Here is a 20,313-nt window from a genome sequence, read left to right as displayed (position 1 = left end):
AATTAAGTACAATGTCCATGGACCACTGGTTCTTGCTAACTGTACCAAATATTAATGTCCATGGACCACTGGTTCTTGGTAACTGTACCAAATATTAATGTCCATGGACCACTGGTTCTTGGTAACTGTTCCAAATATTAATGTCCATGGACCACTGGTTCTTGGTAACTGTACCAAATATTAATGTCCATGGACCACTGGTTCTTGGGGTAACTGTACCAAATATTAATGTCCATGGACCACTGGTTCTTGGTAACTGTACCAAATATTAATGTCCATGGACCACTGGTTCTTGGTAACTGTACCAAATATTAATGTCCATGGACCACTGGTTCTTGGTAACTGTACCAAATATTAATGTCCATGGACCACTGGTTCTTGGTAACTGTACCAAATATTAATGTCCATGGACCACTGGTTCTTGGTAACTGTAACAAATATTAATGTCCATGGACCACTGGTTCTTGGGGTAACTGTACCAAATATTAATGTCCATGGACCACTGGTTCTTGGGGTAACTATACGGGTCACTGTGAAGTCCAACTGCCTTTAATTTAAGCCCATAATCAGCTGTTATCCCGTCTTTTCCACTAGTTGTAGCTGTCTTTGCTGATGTTTTGCCACTCAGTGCTAGTAAAGGGGGCGTGGTCCAGAGTAAGGGGGCGTGGTCCAGTGGGGAAGTGACGTCAATGCATTCCCTCTATACGAGTCAACTGAAACTATCGAATCAGCTCAGAAGACCTGGTGTGCATCGACCCGAAGGTCAAATTTATAAAAGTTTGATGAGAGTTATTGTTCCCTTGTTTGGACCAAACGTTTGTGAACTTGGATCTGAGGGTTCTGCCGCAGCTAGCAGAGGCTGCAGCTTCTTTTGGATGGTTGATATTTTACTGCGAAAAGTGCTGAAACTGTGGTGGATTTGCAGATGTGAGGTTTTTCTGCTGCTGAGAACCGACACAAACATCACAGATTCAACTCGTACAAGAATCGAGCTCCAGTTTCCCTCAGATAAAGACATCAGCCGAGTATTGATTAGCTTGTCAGCGGGGCAGCGCTCCTGCCCTAGTCGTCGTCATCATCGTCACGTTTACATAAACACACTGTACAAGGGCGGGCCGCCGCCAGGCGCCGCGCCATCAAAAAGGTCCAATATTTGCTATGATTGATACACTAACGACTTCGTCCCCCAGAGCTGGTGTTGCTGGTGGCTAGCCGTCGCCTCAGGTCTGCTTCACGAGAGCGTGCCTGCTCCTTTTTTCCCACAATGCAGCTCGGTAGCTCCTCCGCTTGTTCTTCACAGCCGTGTCGTCGCCTCTGAGGAGAAAAGACGGCACCGGTGGGTTTCTATGCAACGTCCATGGTGTGTTTAGATAAGCACCTGCTAGCGTGTCCTTACTGCGGCTGCATGCGGTTGGAGCAGAAGCTCAAACACTCGCCGTCCTGCGAGTCCCGGCAGAAGCAACGGCGGAGATCCCTCCTGAGTCTCACGGATCCAAACCCGTACGGCACGACGTGGCTGGAAGACATGGAGAGTGGTCATCATGTCATTGACAACAAAAGTAGTGAACGTAAACTTAACTGAAAGTAGCGAACATAAATCTAACCGAAATGAGTGAACATAAACGTAAGCAAAGTAGTGAACATAAATGTAACCGAAAGTAGTAAACATATACATGTATGTAACCGAAAGTAGCAAACATAAATCTAACCGAAATGAGTGAACATAAACGTAACAGAAAGTACTGAGAATAAATCTAACTGAAAGTAGTGAACATAAACAAAACCGAAAGTAGTGAACATAAATGTAACCGAAAGTAGTGAACATGAATGTAATAGAAGTACTGAGCATAAATGTAACCGAAAGTAGTGAACATAAATCTAACTGAAAGTAGTGAACATAAACAAAACCGAAAGTAGTGAACATGAATGTAATAGAAGTATTGAACATGAACGTAACCGAAATTAGGGTACATAAATTTAACTGAAAGTAGTGAACATAAACCTAACCGGAAGTAGTGAAAATAAAAGTAACCAAAAGTATTGAACATGAACGTAACCGAAAGTATCGAACATAAATCTAACCGAAATGAGTGAAAATAAATTTAACCGAAAGCAGTAAACATAAACAAAACCCAAAATATGTGGACATAAAGGTCACCGGAAGTAGTGAACATAAACGTAACTGTAATTAGTGGACATAAATGTAACTGAAAATAGTGAACATAAACGTATTTGAAAGTTGTGAACATAAATGCAACCGAAAGTAGGCAACATAAACGTAATCAAAAGCACTGAACTTAAACATAACCGAAAGTAGTGAACATAAATGTAACTGACAGTAGGGAACATGAACGCAACCGAAAGTAGTGAACATAAACAAAACCCAAAATTAGTGGACATAAAGGTAAGTGGAAGTAGTGAACATAAACGTATTTGAAAGTTGTGAACTTAAATGCAACCGAAAGTAGTGAACATAAACATAACCGAAAGTAGTGGACATAGATGTAATCGAAAGTAGTGAACATAAACGTAATGGAAATTAGTGAACATAAATGTAACTGACAGAAGAGAACATGAACGCAACCGAAAGTAGTGAACATAAACAAAACCCAAAATTAGTGGACATAAAGGTAAGTGGAAGTAGTGAACATAAACGTATTTGAAAGTTGTGAACTTAAATGCAACCGAAAGTAGTGAACATAAACATAACCGAAAGTAGTGGACATAGATGTAATCGAAAGTAGTGAACATAAACGTAATGGAAATAAGTGAACATAAATGTAACTGACAGAAGAGAACATGAACGCAACCGAAAGTAGTGAACATATAAAAAAACGAAAGTAATGAACATAAACAAAACTGAAATTAGTGAACATAAACGTAACTGAAATTAGTGAACATATAGGTAACCAAAAGTACTGAACATAAACGTAATCAAAGTAGTGAAAATAAACACAACCGAAAGTAGCACACCTAAATGCAACCGAAAGTAGGCAACATAAACGTAATCGAAAGCACTGAACATAAACATAACCGAAAGTAGTGAACATAGATGTAATCGAAAGTAGTGAACATAAATGTAACCGAAAGTAGTGAACATAAATGTAACCGAAAGTAGTGAACATAGCCTACAGTACATGTAACCGAAAGTAGTGAGGATACATGTAACCAAAAGTAGTGAACATAAACGTAACGGAAATTAGTGAACATAAATTTAAGTGTCAGTAGGGAACACAAACGTAACCAAAGGTAGTGAACATAAACGTAATCGAAAGTAGTGAAGATAAACGTAACCGAAAGTAGTGAAAATAAAGGTAACAAAAAGTAGTGAACATAAACGTAACCAAAGTAGTGAACATAAACCTAACCGAAAGTAGTGAACATAAAAAAAACCCAAAATTAGTGGACATAAATGTAACTGAAAATAGTGAACATGAACGAAAGTAGTGAAAAAAAACAAAATCGAAAGTACAGCACATATACGTAACCGAAAGTAGTGAACATACATGTAACCAAAAGTAGTGAACATAAACGTAATGGGAAATTAGTGAACATAAATGTAACTGACAGTAGGGAACATGAATGAAACGGAAAGTAGTGAACATATAAAAAAATAAAAGTATTGAACATAAACATATCCGAAAGTAGTGAACATAAACATAACCGAAATTAGTGAACATAAATGTAACCGAAGTAGTGAACATAGCCTACATGTAACCGAAAGTTGTGAACATAAATGTAACCAGAAGTAGTGAACATAAACGTAACGGAAATTAGTGAACATAAATGTAAGTGTCAGTAGGGAACATAAACGTAACTGAAAGTAGTGAAAATAAAGGTAAGAAATAGTAGTGAACATAAACGTAACCAAAGTAGTGAACATAAACTTAACTGAAAGTACTGAACATAAACAAAACCCAAAATTAGTGGTCATAAAGGTAACCGGAAGTAGTGAAAATAAACGTAACCGTAATTAGTGGACATAAATGTAACTGGAAATAGTGAACATAAACGTATTTGAAAGTTGTGAACTTAAATGTAACCGAAAGTAGCAAACATAAATGCAACTGAAAGTAGGCAACATAAACGTAATCGAAAGCACTGAACATAAACATAACCGAAAGTAGTGAACATAAACGTAATTGAAAGTAGTGAACATAAATGTAACCGAAAGTAGTGAACATAAATGTAACCGAAATTAGTGAACATAAACTTAACCGAAAGTAGTGAACATAAACGTAATCGAAAGCACTGAACATAAACATAACCGAAAGTAGTGAACATAAATGTAACCGAAAGTGAGAGTACTGAGAGTTCCTGGTGAAGGACCATCTACTGAGTTCCTGCTGATCTGGAAGCTCCTGAATCGTCGGGTCACTTATTTTGGGTCATGTTATTTCCATGTTATTCCTTTCACAGCTTTGTTTTGGTTGAACGTATCGTTGGCGCAGCGATGAAAGCTTCGTCTGAGGTTGTGTTTGCTTAGTACTAAGAACTAATGCGATTAGTTAATGTTCATTATGTTTCTGATCCTAAAGAGAGAGAGAGAGAGATCACTGGGAGGTTGTGAAAACACAACGTCTGGAACTGATTACCCAGCAGCCATCAATTACCTGCAGATCTCCGACTGGGAACCAACGTTTTCCACAACCACGAACACGGATCAGGGACCTCTCAAGACCTGCAGTTCTGGGAACTCTACCCCCCAACCCCCCCCGTAAGGTCTATGGTGTCAGACGGGGACATGCAGGACTCATCTCACATAGTTAAACATATTTAGATTTAGCCGCGGCGGCTGCTGTTCTGGTGTATTTAACTGGCAGCACATCTGGCTCTGGTTTCCACGGTGATGCAGCGCGACCCTTTAATCTCCAGCTAACCTCCGCCTGCCGGCTCCTGCAGAACCCAACTGGTTTCACAACTCCAGTTAACTCAGAATAGCAGCTGGCCTTGTGCTTCAGGGCTCCGTAAGAGACAATGTGTTAGAAATGCAGGACGGACCATCATGGCTAATGGTAAAAGACAGACTGACATGCAGTTTTATTGTGTTTATAAAGAGTATATATTCTGCTGGGAGGTCGGAGGTCGAGTCGGCTCCCTGCTCAGGTTACAGGGACGAGTAAATCTGGGTGACCTGAACTGTTGACCCGCCGCCGCCTGAGTAATAACCCCCCGGCATCGAACACGTGACGAGTCGGGGGTTTTTATTTGATATTTATTTTATTTCAGTTTGAAGCTTTTTATTTAATATTCATTTATTTACTTCAGGTGGAATTATTGTATTTAATATTTATTTATTTATTTCAGGTTGCAATTTTTTATTTAATATTTATGTATTTTATTTCAGGTTGACGTTTTTATTTAATATTCATTTTATTTCCGGTTGAAGTTTTTTATTTAATATTTATTTATTTCAGGTTGAAAATTTTTATTTAGTATTTATTTATTTCAGGTTGAAATTTTTTATTTTATGTGACTCATACAGTCAAACTACTGCAGTAAATGTGTTATTATTAATAAAGGTTTCCAGGTTAAATGAGGGTCCGGTTCTGTTTGGATGTTCAGCCGGATCTGGGAATAAATGCTGTCTGGCATTTACTGTGTGTGTGTGTGTGTGTGTGTGTGTGTGTGTGTGTGTGTGTGCGCGTGCGTGCGTGCGTTTGAGTTACGAAGCATCCCATAATTCCTCTGCAGATTTAAGAGGCTAAACTGCTAAATCCTAACAGACTAGCAACAATATTGAAGGATTTGGTCGCAGCGCCGCGACGTCGGACACGGCAGCGTCGGCTTTTACCGACTTTACAGCAGAAATAAACGTCTTTACGGGCTGGAACAGCAGCTTTGGGTTTCCATGGTTACGGCTGGAACAGCAGCTTTGGGTTTCCATGGTTACGGGTGGAACAGCAGCTTTGGATTTCCATGGTTACGGCTGGAACAGCAGCTTTGGGTTTCCATGGTTACGGGTGGTCGTCAGGTGAACTTAGGTGACCTTAAGCTGATAAACACCTCCGACCACAGAATCAGTGAAGTTCTGAACCTTAAACGAGACCGTCTGAGATCACCTGAGAACTTCCAAGACCGCATGAGATTGCCTGGACCGGCCTGAGACCGCCGGGGACCACCTGAAACCAACTGAGACCAACTGAGACCACTTGAGACCTTACGGGACCACTTGAGAACCGTCTGAGACCACATGAGACCCTCAAAGTGGTTTCTGATTTTTATCAGATTGTTTAAAACCATCAGGAAATGCTAAGTTCATTTTTGTAGTTTGGGGTTAACACACGTCAGATTAACGGGCTTCTTTGGCCCTTTCAGAGTAAATGTTATTAAGATCCAGTTTTAACAACATGAGAGGGAGAAACTTGGGAGTGGACCCGTCCAACGAGGCCGGCGTCCAAACCAGAGACAGACTAATAGACGACAGCAGCCCGCTCCACCTCTGGCAGCCAACGCTTATTCAACATCTGGACACGTTTGTTGTGCAGAGAGACGACAAAAAAGTACTTATTATCTGGCAGGAACCATGTCAACGGGGCCAGAAGTGTGTAATAATATCAAAACACTCTGTTTCCATGATCAAACCGTTGTTCTCCACCTCGTTATACCCCGCGGTACGCGGTACGACGTAAACCTGAGACCAGGGAGGGCATGAACGGGTGCGACCCTGGTGCTCGGTAGTAAAGTTGCTTTCGTCAACCAAAATTATGACTAAATATCGTCATCAATAGGGATGGGAATCGAGAATCGGGTCTTGTTGAGAACCGGCTCCCAGTGTTTCAATTCCTTGGAATCGTTTCCCTTTTTCGCAAACGATTCCCTTATCGATTCCAGTCGCCGCGAATGACGTCACCAAGCACGTTGCACAATGTGCACATTCACGCTCAGCAGGAAAACACGGGGACAAAGCGGCATTAACGCTCGAAAGTTTGGATACATTTTAAGAAAAAGGATGACAACAGGGCGACAATTCTTGCAATGTGGACATTTCAACAAAGGGGGGAAACTGTTCGGACTCGTCCGGCTGATGCGCTGGGAGCGCGGAGTCAGCCGGCGTGTGGTAAGGCTGATTTATGGTTCCGCGTTACACCGCCGTGTAACCTACGGCGTAGGTTACACGGCGGCACGCACCGTACGGCGCGCATCCCCGCGTAGCCTACGCCGTAAACTCTGGGTTGGTGTAACGCTGAACCATAAATCATGCTTTAGAAGAACTCGCTCCTGGCACAGCTGCAGCTCGTCAGCTCATCTATGGAGAAGTTAAAGAGCATCTAACGCTAGCTTCTCCTTTCATCAAGGCAGGGAAGAGTATCAGGCCAGAATAGATGAATGTTACCAGCAGTGACTAAGTTTGTGGTGTTGAACATGTTACTGGACATTCTTGTGTAATTGCCACAAAATAATTTGTTGTATTTAGTTAATTTCTACAGAAGATTATTTATTTTATTATTATTATCATTTTATATTAAATACATATTTTATATTACAAATAATTTTGTGGGGACCCCCTGGCACCATCGAGGAGCCCAAGGCTGGGGGCGTCTTAAATTGTTTGTTCTCCTTTTTTCCAAATAAGAATCCATAAGAGAATCGATAAAGAATCGAATCGTTAAGCAGCATCGAAAATGGAATCGGAATTGAAAAAATATTATCAATTCCCATCCCTAGTCGTCAACGAACCTTTATCACCTGAGGAAAAACGAGACGAGACGCAACGAAAAATGCTGGTCATGTGACGACAACGATAACTAAATATATAATGCAATATCGTCGACGAATAAAAACCAGACTAAAATGTAGATTACAAAATAAAAACTCTGCTAAAATGTGTCTTCATTTTCATTGACCAAAACGAGACAAAATGTTCTAACAAAGATCCTGAATGTCAATGTTAAGAAGATCCATCTTTGGATCCACTTTCCTACATAGATGTGAAAAAGAAAACCCAATGTGTCGTGGAAAAGAAAAAGATAAAAATAAATATGTTGTAAACTCAAAATGAGAGTCTTCTGTATCTGGAATGAATGTATTCTTGAGTCTATAAGGTAACAATAATATAATAATAAGATAACCTTGTTTGAATTGTAAAATGGGTTTGGATCAATACAATCATACTAAAATGGTCAATTCTGACTAAAATAAGACTAAAATGCTCAGACTTTTAGTCGACTGAAACTTGACACAACTAGAAGGAGAATAAACGTGACTAAAACTAATAAAAACTAAAATGATAGCTGGACCCAGAGACTAGACTAGAACTATTTTGAGACAGGAGGGTTTAAAAGCACCACACTTCTAAGTTTAGCTGCTGCAGCTGTTCTGGGATCTTCTCTGGAAGCTTTTAGCAGCTTAATGAAGTCTGGACGCGGCTGCGGTCGATCTGGAATCTGTGTTCAGTAAAAATAGAAGCAGACTTCCAGATTTGGTCCTGGGAGGAAGATCTACCGCCGCCAGAGAGGCTAACGAGGCTAACGAGGAGACGGCTCGTCAGATACGACCACCGCCACTTCCTGCGGTGTCCTCTGTGAGCCGGCGGGAGGAAACGCAGCGGCGGAACCCTTCGTTAGCGAACCCCTCGTTAGCGAACCCCTCGTTAGCGAACCCTTCGTTAGCGAACCCTTCGTTAGTGAACCATTCGTTAGCGCAGGCCTGCTGCCTCATTAGCGGTGCCACATGAGAGCGAGGAGCCGCCGCCGCGCTGCTGCTTCCACTTGAGACCCTACAGAGTTAAAAATAGTCCCATGCGAGAGCTTTCAGGTCCATCTCAGCATCTCAACCAGATTCAGGTCTGGACTTGGACCAGGTCCTTCCAGAACCTGGACTCTTTGATTTATCATCCTGATGTGGATCTGCTGCTGTGTTTCCTGTCACATGACAGTTTAAGCCTCTAAGGGCCAAATCCACAAATTTGCACCGGCCGCTAAACCGGTGCAAATGAGACAAAAAGAGAGCGTCTAATTCACAAAGCACCCGCAAAGGGCGAATTGCACCACAACTGCGCTGCCAAGCAAGTAGTGTCATGGTGCGCCTGTGCCATTTGCGTGCATGTAAATTAGGTAATATTCATACATTCTACGCAAAATTGCACCCTTTCTATGCAAATAAGCCTCATTGCAAAAACCGTCTAATTCCCAAAGGCCAGCGCTATTTGCCACACTCAAAAATAGTGGAGCAAATACCGTATTTTCGAAGCGTGTATTAACAGCGCGCAAACTCACTCCCCACTCCCCCTCTGTCTCTGTTTCTCTCTCTCTTCAATATCATTCAAGCCTGTGTGATACTGAATGATATTAAGGGTGAAATCTACAGTCAGACATGACTGTAGCAGTCAGATCAACGGGGGTTGTGGACTTATCTCGGATTTAAAAATAAAAATAACAGGACGGAGCTCAGGATTCATCCATACAGTAAGGGGCTGCTTTATTACCAACAATTCCACCATATAAACATATAAATCTAGAATGTGTGTGTTTACACCTTGTCCTAACTGGACGCGAGCGTCCGACTATAGAGTTGCACTGCGTGGCATCGGACGCGCTCTGTCCACACTGAACGGCCCCCACGTTCTTTTGATTGACAGCTGAAACTCTCTTTTTAAAAGGCTGATTTATGGTTCCGCGTTACACCAACGCAGACCCTACGGCGTAGGATTAAATGCATCCGAAATAGACAAACAGACGATCTATGAGTAACTTCAAAGAGAAATAAAACACAGAGAGAATATGGATAAAAGGAGGTGCCGGATCCGATCAAATACGGGATCTTGTTCCGGCAGGATCCGGCACAAATTAAGCCCTAATAAGATTCTTATTATTATATCTTTTTATCTTATCAGAACCTTCCAGCTCCCTGGGGATCTCCCTCCAGCAGCTGCCACTTTATTGAGGTTCTTGTATTGAAATGTTTCCTACAGCGCTTTCAACCGGCTTTCAACGCGAGCGACAGGAAGAAAATAGAAGCAGGACGTCCGACAAAAGTCCAGCTCAAAACGGCACGCCGCGTCGCGCTGCGCCGCTCGCAACCAGTATGGACAGTGCAATAAAAAATAAAGCAATGGAATTGTTTTTGACGCTGACGTTCGCTCGCGTCGCATGCAGTGAGGACACGGTGTTACTCAGACAAGGGACAATTGCACTCAGCTGCAAAACGTTATGGGCGTGTTTGTGCCGGTATATCATTAGAGCAAAATCTTTTGTGAATAGGACCTTAAAGCGGGGCAAATTGCGGGCGCAAATGCGGCGCAATTCACAGCGCTATTTGCGGGCGCAATCTATTCTTTGTGGATTTGGCCCTAAGTGTCAAACGTGTTATCATGTGTCTCTAGAAAACTGTTGATGTCAAGGTGATGTCTTGGTGATATCATGATGATATCATGATGATGTTGTAGTGATGTCATGATATAATGGTGATGTCAAGATGATGTTGTGATGTTGGGGTGATGTCATGGTGATGTAGTGATGTCATGGTGATGTCATGGTGATGTTGTAGTGATGTCATGGTGGCATCATGATGATGTCATGGACGTCCCCCCAGTCCGAGTTGTGGATCCCTAAGAACTGGACTGAAACCAGTCAGTCCCCCCTGGATCTCCTTCCGGGGTCGAAACACGCAGCGCGACGAGGCTCAACAGAGAGGAAAACAGCCCCTCTTACCCCCCCACCCCCATCTGGACGGCCCCCTCGCACCACCCTACCCAGAATCCCCAGCAAATCCAGCAAAACAAGATAAAACCTCTTAGCTGTCTTCAAAAGCGCAGAAGCAGCAGAACATGGAGCCGGAGGCGATTAAGGGACTCAGGAAAGTCCTGACAGGCGGGAAAGTCCAGGCCAGGCTAATCCTGGAGATGAGCAGCTTCAGCGCCGTACGGGCCCCTGAGCTAACAGAGTCCTGGTCCCGCTTCTATATGCCCCCCTGAGGCCTGGGGGCTCGGACCTGCAGCCGGGGGGGGGGTCAATGCTCAAAGACGGTGATTGAGTCTGTTTTGGCCCATTGTGGATCACAGTTTATTCTTTACAAGTCCAAGTTTTGAAAATGAACGCTCCCCACTAACATTGGTAACAGGTAAAGTCAAAAAGAGTCTGTTGCTCTGAACCTGTCACGGCCCGACTGCTCACAGTCCGGTTCAGTTGGTTCTGCTTGTTTTTTCTTCTTCTATGTCTGTGTGTCACCCACCAGACTTAACAAACCATGTTAGCTTTGGAATCTTCATTAATAATTGCTTGTCCCTTTTTTTTCTTTTTCCCGCTGCACTTTACGTTTCTGAGCACCACTGAGTTTCTTGTCGGACATTTTGCCGCTGTAAAGCCTGATTTATGGTTCTGCGTTGCACCAACGCAGAGCCTACGGCGTAGGGTACGCGGCGACACACACGGTACGGTGCTTCTAGGCGCGTACCCTACGCCGTAGGCTCTGCGTTGGTGCAACGCAGAACCATAAATCAGGCTTTAGATTGACAGGCGACAGCATTGTGATGGAAGAACGACAAATCAAATCAATGAGCTGATTGGATAGAAGTGACCCATGTTTGCCCAATCAGTGCTTTTTTTATATCATTGTAGTGTATTTACATTTAAAAAAAATGGTCTGACCAATCCAAGGGCCCCTCCACACGTGGGGCCCCTAGGCTGCAGCCTGTGCATTAATCCGAGCATGCCGGGAGGGGTTTCCTCCACCTGGATCTGTCAGGGTTAGGTCTTCTGGTGTCGGGGGAAACTCTGCCGGGACGAGTCTGGCTCCTCTGAGCTTGGTGCTGATGCCGTTCCGTCCTGGCACTATGTTAACACACACCTGAGTGTATAAAGGATGATGACGAGCAGCTCCGGGCTCAGGGAGGAGCTGCAGGAGGGACCGAGGAGCAACTACAGCCTTTTAAGAGGGCTAAAGAGGCTATAATGTATAGAGCAGTAACATAGTGGAATCAGCTTCCACCACATTTAACCATTATAAACAATAAAGCTAGATTCAAAAATGAATTAAGGAAAGCAGAACTTAGCAAGGAAGTCAGTTTTAGTTAGTTGCTTTATTCTGAAATTCTTGGTTTATTCTGAAATTCTGACTTTAAAATGGAATTTTTTTTTTGTTTGTTCTGGCTGGTTTCAACAATATAAGGGTTAAATTCCATTACCTTTCTACGGAAGAGTATCAGGGCCATGCAGGAGAAAAAATATTTGAGAGGGGAAGATTTTTTTTTTATGGTGTACTTCGAGAAAAATGTCGAAAAATGTCGAGATTAATGTTGAAATACAATTTCAAGAATAAAGTTGAAATTTCGTGAATAAAGTCGAAATTTTGCCTTTTTTCTCAACATTTCAATTTTATTCACGAAATTTTGACTTTTTTCTGGACATTTCGACTTTTTTCTCAACATTCCGACTTGAAAAATCTTCCTCCTCTAAAATATAATTTTTATTTTTCTCCTGCCTGGCCCTAATACTCTTCCGTACATCTCAGATCATTTTTGTTTAGATTTAGTTATGTTTTAATTGTAAGGATTTTATTTTATTGTTTTATGTGTGTGATGTTGGACCCCAGGAAGAATAGCCAGTGCAGTGAGGACGAATGGGGATCCGGAATAATTAAATATATTTTATCTGCATCTTTTTGTTTTCATTTTGTCAAATAAGATGAAGGATGACAAAGATGAGTCTAAGAGCTTTAAAAAGCTCAGCTGGAGCCTGGAGGAACACGGAGATGAGAAACTGCAGCCGTGAGAATTAAGGTTTATGAAGGTTTATGAAGGTTTATGAAGGTTTATGAAGGTCCACGAAGCCCTGCACTGTATTGCACTACTTTTTATTTTCATTCCAATGTATATACTGTTTCTATTTTGTAATTATATATTTTTTACTTTTTCTTTCTACCCTTTCCCTGCATGTGTGTGTTGTGTGTACTGCTGCTGCTCAAAGTGAATTTCCCCACTAGGGATGTGAACCCAGAACCGGTTATCGTTCAGAACCGATTCCCAGTGTTTCAATTCCTTGGAATAGTTTGCATAATTTTGAAACAATCCCCTTATCGATTCCAGTGAGCATGGATGACGTCATCACGCGAGTTGCGTTACGTGAGAAAGCCAGCAGTCGATAGTGTGGCAGGGTGGAAGAGCGGCAGCCACTCAGGTGATGGGACACAGGTGTGTCCCATCAACCTCTCCACCCTGCCTGCCTTATAAGGCATGGCTGGACAGCAGCAAGTGTTCGGACTGAGAAGCTGCTGGCTGCTGCTGACCTGTGTGATGCTGTGCTTGTGCACGTGTGGCGGTGTTTGGCAATAAAAGGGTTCTGCACTAAACTCTATGTCCTCTCTATCCTGCCGGTCGGCCCCCGTACACTGGCGCCCAACGTGGGGCCCGACGGGATGGAGAAGGGAGGCACGGAGCGGGCCCTGGAGGCGCTAGCCCATGCCGTGGCGCACCTGGCCGCCCTGCTCCGGGGCCCAGGGAAGCGGCAACTCGCGGCGCTGGAAGCACTGGCGGGGCTGGCGGCGCCGCAGCGGACAGGCCGGGAGGCAGTAGCTGCGGGCCTCCATCCCGTCGGGCCCCACGTTGGGCGCCAGTGTAGCAGGGCGAGTGCTACGGGGGCCCGACCGTCAGGATAGAGAGGACACGGAGTTTAGTGCAGAACCCTTTTATTGCCAAACACCGCCACACGTGCACACAGGTCAGCAGCAGCCAGCAGCTTCTCAGTCCGACCCTGCAGCTTCTCTGTCTCTCCCTTATAAGGCTGGCAGGGTGGAGAGGTTGACAGGCCACACCTGTGTCCCGTCAGCCTGAGTGGCTGTAGCTCCTCCACCCTGCCACAGATAGTAAACATGGCGCCCAAGCGATACAGACGTACGAAAGTCTGGTTACGTTTCAGTAAAAACGACGACAACAGACTAACTTGCAATACTTGCTAAGTGAATATTTCGTCAAAGGAAGGAAATGCTACCAACATGCAAAAATATTTGCGCACACAGCAGCAATAGAGGAATAATAATAATATTATTATTATTATTATTATTATTATTATTATTGAATTGGAATCGTAAAAATCGTATCAATTACCATCCCTATTCCCCACTGAGGGAGGAGTGGCCAGGGGTGGCCTGCGGTCCCCACCCCTGGTCATCCCGTTGCTGCTTCCACCTGCCTGCTGTGCTGTTGCTGTCCCTGACCCACCAGTCTGGCCCTCGGCAGGAGGGTCCCCCCTTATGAGCCTGGTCCTGCTCAAGGTTTCTTCCCTCCTAAAGGGGAGTTTTTCCTTGCCACTGTTTGGCTTAAGGCTTTTCTCCCACTAGGAGAGTTTTTACCTGCCATTGTTTATGTAATAACTGCTCGGGGGTTTATGTTTATGTTTATGTTCATGTTCATGTTCTGGATCTCTGGAAAGCGTCTAGAGACAACTCTGTTGTTTTAGACGCTATACAAATAAAATTGAATTGAATTGAAATTGAATTGAATAAAGGACGATCTAATCTAATCCGTCACCCAGGACTGGTGGAGGGACCCAGGTTGGAGGTATTCATTTATCCCCCCCCCCCCCCCGCCCCTGAAGCGTGTTATTTGGGGTATTCATGTATTCACCCCCCTCCCCCGGGGGTATTCAGGTATTCACCTCCCCTCCGCCCCCCCAGAAGCGTGTTATTAAGAGGCTCCAGGGAGGTGGAGGCTGAGATGCCGTCAGGAGCTGCCAACACCGATACGCTGATGATCCCGGGGTCTACATGGAAAAACACATTCCAGGGGTTGGATTACCTGGATGAGACATTAACCTGGGAACGTCAGGACCGCCGCCCCCCCGGCCCCCCCAGTGCAGACCTGTCCGGCTGCTGGAAATGGTTCCCAGTTTAACATCTGGATGAAGTCTGGGATGAGTTCCAGCTGTGAGGAAACAACGAGGACTTCGGCCTTTGATCCGGGTTTTAAAGGTAAATTGATTTTCTGGTTTTAGTCCAAGAGTCTAAATACGACATTGAAGAGAAATCACTGTCGACTTTTGTCACAACACTGTAATAAAACGGAGCCAAAAGACGGGCAACACTAAGTACCCTCTGGCACCAGGAACAATCTACTGACAGTCAACAGGAACGCTCAGTAGATGGTTCCTTCAGCAGGATGTTTCGTGTTTATTTTCACTACTTTCAGTTACATTTCTGTTCACTAATTTCGGTTAGATTTATGTTCACGATGTTCACCTACGTTTATGTTCACTACTTTTTTTTAAAATGTTCACTAATTTCGGTTTTTGTTTATGTTCACTACTCTCAGTTAGATTTATGTTCACTACTTCGGTTACATTTATGTTCACTAATTTCAGTTAGATTTATGCTCGCTGCTTTTGTTTTTTTATGTGTTCACTACTTTTGATCACATTCATGTTCACGATTTTCACTTACGTTTATGTTTGGTTCTTGCGGTTACATTTATGTTCACTACTTTCTGTTACATTTATGTTCACAACTTTCTGTTACATTTATGTTCACTACGTTCTGTTACATTTATGTTCACAACTTTCTGTTACATTTATGTTCACTACTTCAGTTACATTTATGTTCACTAATTTCAGTTAGATTTATGCTCGCTGCTTTTGTTTTTTAATGTGTTCACTACTTTTGATCACATTCATGTTCACGACTTTCGCTTACGTTTATGTTTGGTTCTTGCGGTTACATTTATGTTCACTACTTTCGCTTACGTTTATGTTTGGTTCTTGCGGTTACATTTATGTTCACTACTTTCGCTTACGTTTATGTTTGGTTCTTGCGGTTACATTTATGTTCACTACTTTCGCTTACGTTTATGTTTGGTTCTTGCGGTTACATTTATGTTCACTACTTTCTGTTACATTTATGTTCAGAACTTTCTGTTACATTTATGTTCACTACTTTCTGTTACATTTATGTTCAGTACTTTCAGTTTTGTTTATTTTCACTACTTTCGATTACATTTATGTTCACTACTTTCTGTTACATTTATGTTCACTACTTTCTGTTACATTTATGTTCACAACTTTCTGTTACATTTATGTTCACTACGTTCTGTTACATTTATGTTCACAACTTTCTGTTACATTTATGTTCACTACTTCAGTTACATTTATGTTCACTAATTTCAGTTAGATTTATGCTCGCTGCTTTTGTTTTTTAATGTGTTCACTACTTTTGATCACATTCATGTTCACGACTTTCGCTTACGTTTATGTTTGGTTCTTGCGGTTACATTTATGTTCACTACTTTCGCTTACGTTTATGTTTGGTTCTTGCGGTTACATTTATGTTCACTACTTTCTGTTACATTTATGTTCAGAACTTTCTGTTACATTTATGTTCACTACTTTCTGTTACATTTATGTTCAGTACTTTCAGTTTTGTTTATTTTCACTACTTTCGATTACATTTATGTTCACTACTTTCTGTTACATTTATGTTCACTACTTTCTGTTACATTTATGTTTACTACTTTCTGTTACATTTATGTTCACGACTTTCTGTTACATTTATGTTCAGTACTTTCTGTCACATTTATGTTCACTACTTTCTGTTACATTTATGTTCACTACTTTCTGTTACGTTTATGTTCACAACTTTCTGTTACATTTATGTTCACTACTTTCTGTTACGTTTATGTTCACAACTTTCTGTTACGTTTATTTTCACTACTTTCGATTACATTTATGTTCACTACTTTCAGTTTTGTTTATTTTCACTACTTTCTGTTACGTTTATGTTCACAACTTTCTGTTACGTTTATTTTCACTACTTTCGATTACATTTATGTTCACTACTTTCTGTTACATTTATGTTTACTACTTTCTGTTACATTTATGTTCACGACTTTCTGTTACATTTATGTTCACTACTTTCTGTTACATTTATGTTCACTACTTTCTGTTACATTTATGTTCAGTACTTTCTGTTACATTTATGTTCACAACTGTCTGTTACATTTATGTTCACTACTTTCTGTTACATTTATGTTCACTACTTTCTGTTACGTTTATGTTCACAACTTTCTGTTACATTTATGTTCACAACTTTCTGTTACATTTATGTTCACTACTTTGTGTTACATTTATGTTCACTACTTTCTGTTACATTTATGTTCACTACTTTCTGTTACATTTATGTTCACTACTTTCTGTTACATTTATGTTCACTACTTTCTGTTACATTTATGTTCACAACTTTCTGTTACATTTATGTTCACTACTTTGTGTTACATTTATGTTCACTACTTTCTGTTACATTTATGTTCACTACTTTCTGTTACATTTATGTTTATTACTTTCTGCCACATTTATGTTCACAACTTTCTGTTACATTTATGTTCACTACTTTCTGTCACATTTATGTTCACTACTTTCTGTTACATTTATGTTCACTACTTTCTGTTACATTTATGTTCACTACTGTCTGTTACATTTATGTTCAGAACTTTCAGTTGTGTTTATTTTCACTACTTTCGATTACATTTGTGTTCACTAATTTTCTCAAGGGCAAACCGCTAACGTGGGAGAAGCATGAGGCAGGTCTGCTGCTGCGGGACGTGATCTTCGACCTCGGAGGGAACCGGTTCCCGGTCCTGCAGACCCGACCCGGGTCTGAGTTCCCAGCAGAACTTTCCCCCATGTTGTTGGGAGGTCTGGAAGTGCTGGGTCAGCAGCCGGGTCCAAAACTCGACCAACGAGCCTCATAACGAGCCGTTCGTTCCAGCAGCGATGAAAAACAAAGGTTCTAGATCTGCAGCCCCCGGAACTAAAGTCCAGATCCTGACTGATCCTGGCTGATCCCGTCTAACAGTGGGGTCCGGTTCCCCCGGTTCCCCCCCCGGCGTCTCCCAGACCTCCCGGCTACCGCTCCGCCGTCTTATCATCACATTTTAACGAGCGGCGCGGCGGCGCGGCCCAGCAACAACAAACAAACGGCCGGGACGTTTGCTATTCCTCACCTCGGGGTGTTGACCCAGACGATGCCGATGTGGCAGAAGAAAATACACTCCTTGTCCTTCTGGTTCTCGCAGGAGCAGCGCTTCTCCCGCCGGTGGGCCGTGTGGCGCAGCTCCGCCGTGGGGCCCTCCTCCTCCGCCGTGGGGCTCACCTGGGAGGCTGGGGGACAGCAGGGGGGGAGGGGCAGGGGTCAGTTTCCATGGTAACCGGCACCTACGTGAAGAACTCACGTAGACTCAAGAATACATTCATTCCAGATACAGAAGACTCTCATTTGAATTTAAAACATATTTATTTTTCCACATTTCTCCCCATCTTTTTCTTTTTCAACGACACATTGGGTGACACAGTTTAGCAGAGTTTTATTTTGTAATCTACATTTTTGTCTTGTTTTTATTCGTAAACGATATTGCATTATATATTTAATTATCGTTATCGTCACATGACCAGCATTTTCGTTGCGTCTCGTATCGTTTTCCTCAGGTGATAAAGGTTCGTTGACGACGATATTTAGTCATAATTAGCAACTTTGCTCCTAACGAGTCTGTTACGTGGTAACAGTTTTGAATATGAATCTTTAAGAAACACCAAGACAACCGTAGTCCCACAGGGACCAGTTCTGGGGCTCCAGGACAACCGTAGTCCCACAGGGACCAGTTCTGGGGCTCCTAGACAACCGTAGTCCCACAGGGACCAGTTCTGGGGCTCCTAGACAACCGTAGTCCCACAGGGTCTTGTCACAGCTTATGCAGATGATTCCCAGATCTACATTGAACTGTCATGACTAGGATCCTTTTTTTATTCCATAATTTAGTCTGGTTTTTATTCCTCTACGATATTGCATTATTTATTTAATTATTGTTATCATCACATGACCAGCATGTTCGTTGCGTCTTGTCTCGTTTTCCTCAGGTGATAAAGGTTCATTGATGACGATATTTGGGTCCCCCCACGTCCGGGAAGCAACTTTACCTCTTTACCTTTACTGAACACAACGTTACGTGAGAGGAAACCCACAAGCCCATAAAGCAGACGCTCTTTGATGTCGCTCGCTGTGCCGACGGGAACGTTTGTGCGTCTAACGAGACATCAGGGCTCGGAATAACAGCCTCCTCGCCGGGGGTCTCCCTGCTGCCCAGACCTGAGGTCGTTATCCCCGTTTTGGTTCAAGTGGAACCAGAGTCTCGTGTTTGTGTCTCCCAGGAACTTAACGACTCAATCAGGTTCAAGATTCAGGATTGTATTTATGGATATGTATATTTATTTGTACCAAGGAACTGCAGATGCAAATTAGCCTAAGGCTAACTCTGGTGCTATGCATCAAATGTTTACATTTATGTTTTTAATTGCACATGGTCCCTCTCAAATAAAATTTAAGAAAGAAAGAAAGAAAGAAAGAAAGAAAGAAAGAAAGAAAGAAAGAAAGAAAGAAAGAAAGAAAGAAAGAAAGAAAGAAAGAAAGAAAGAAAGAAAGAAAGAAAGAAAGAAAGAAAGAAAGAAAGTTCTAGTATCTGTATCTGTATCTACAGAAGAGCATTAAGGCCAGGCAGGAGAAAAATAAAAATAATATTGGAAAGGAGGAAGATTTTTTTTTCATTATGCACTTTGAGAAAAAAGTCGAAATGTCGAGAAAAAAATTGAAATGTCGAGAATAATGTTGAAGTAGAATTTCGAGAAAAAAGTCAACATTTTTTGAATAAAGTTGAAATGTTGAGAAAAAAGCCGAAATTTCGACTTTTTTCTCGAAATTGTACTTCAACATTAATCTCGACATTTCGACTTTTTTCTCGACATTTCGACTTTTTTCTCGATGCGCACAATAAAGAAAATCTTCCTCGTCCCAAATACTTTTTCTCCTGCATGGCCCTGATACTCTTCCGTATCAGTATCTGCTGATCCCGATATTACTGATCACTGATCAAAGCGTGAAATCCATAAATTCTTCAATAGTGTTGTCTCATTTACAACGCTGACATTGTATAATTAGGTATCAAAATGAGGAGATGAGAAAGTATCATGAATTGTCTGTTTTATTGCAGGCTGAGGCAATATGCAATATTTTAAGCTCTAGAAACTGTTAGAGATGATTAAGGCCACGTTTCCACATAGCCGGGTATTTACAAAAACTGATATTTCCCCCTCTACGTTTTGAAAAATCCCATAATTTCCAGGAACCTGCATAAATATCTGTTAAGGTGCTATGAGCAGCCAAACCTGCAGGGGGCAGTGTAACCAGAAGATAAAGTCATGCTAGCCAATCAGAATCCTGGAAAAAACCATCAACAAATGACACGTGGCCAAACTAATTGTAAACACAGGTCACACACATGACGCTGTGCCTGGCCTCGTAGCCAGTACTGGAGTTGAGGGGGGATGAGGGGAGGATGGCATC

The 20,313-nt window shown here is 42.3% G+C and overlaps 1 protein-coding gene across 1 annotated transcript in view; it reads right to left on the bottom strand.

Annotated features, from left to right (window-relative positions):
- Nucleotides 1–332: 332 nt before the first annotated feature.
- The window catches only part of si:ch211-202p1.5 (uncharacterized protein LOC103909337 homolog), a 40,142-nt gene continuing 20,161 nt past the window's right edge, over nt 333–20,313 (bottom strand). Inside the window, exons 2-4 of the mRNA XM_061706964.1 lie at nt 17,924–18,080; nt 1,397–1,516; nt 333–1,314 (exon numbers count right to left, since the gene is read on the bottom strand). Of these exons, the coding sequence (XP_061562948.1) occupies nt 1,221–1,314; nt 1,397–1,516; nt 17,924–18,080 (371 nt within the window). The 3' untranslated portion in view covers nt 333–1,220. The remainder of the gene's footprint in view (nt 1,315–1,396; nt 1,517–17,923; nt 18,081–20,313) is intronic.

This window comes from Cololabis saira, chromosome 18 (genome assembly GCF_033807715.1).
Source record: "Cololabis saira isolate AMF1-May2022 chromosome 18, fColSai1.1, whole genome shotgun sequence".
In the NCBI taxonomy this organism is placed as follows: domain Eukaryota; kingdom Metazoa; phylum Chordata; class Actinopteri; order Beloniformes; family Belonidae; genus Cololabis; species Cololabis saira.
Note: the sequence above shows the minus strand (reverse complement) of the source record. Positions and strands in the feature narration are given on the sequence as shown.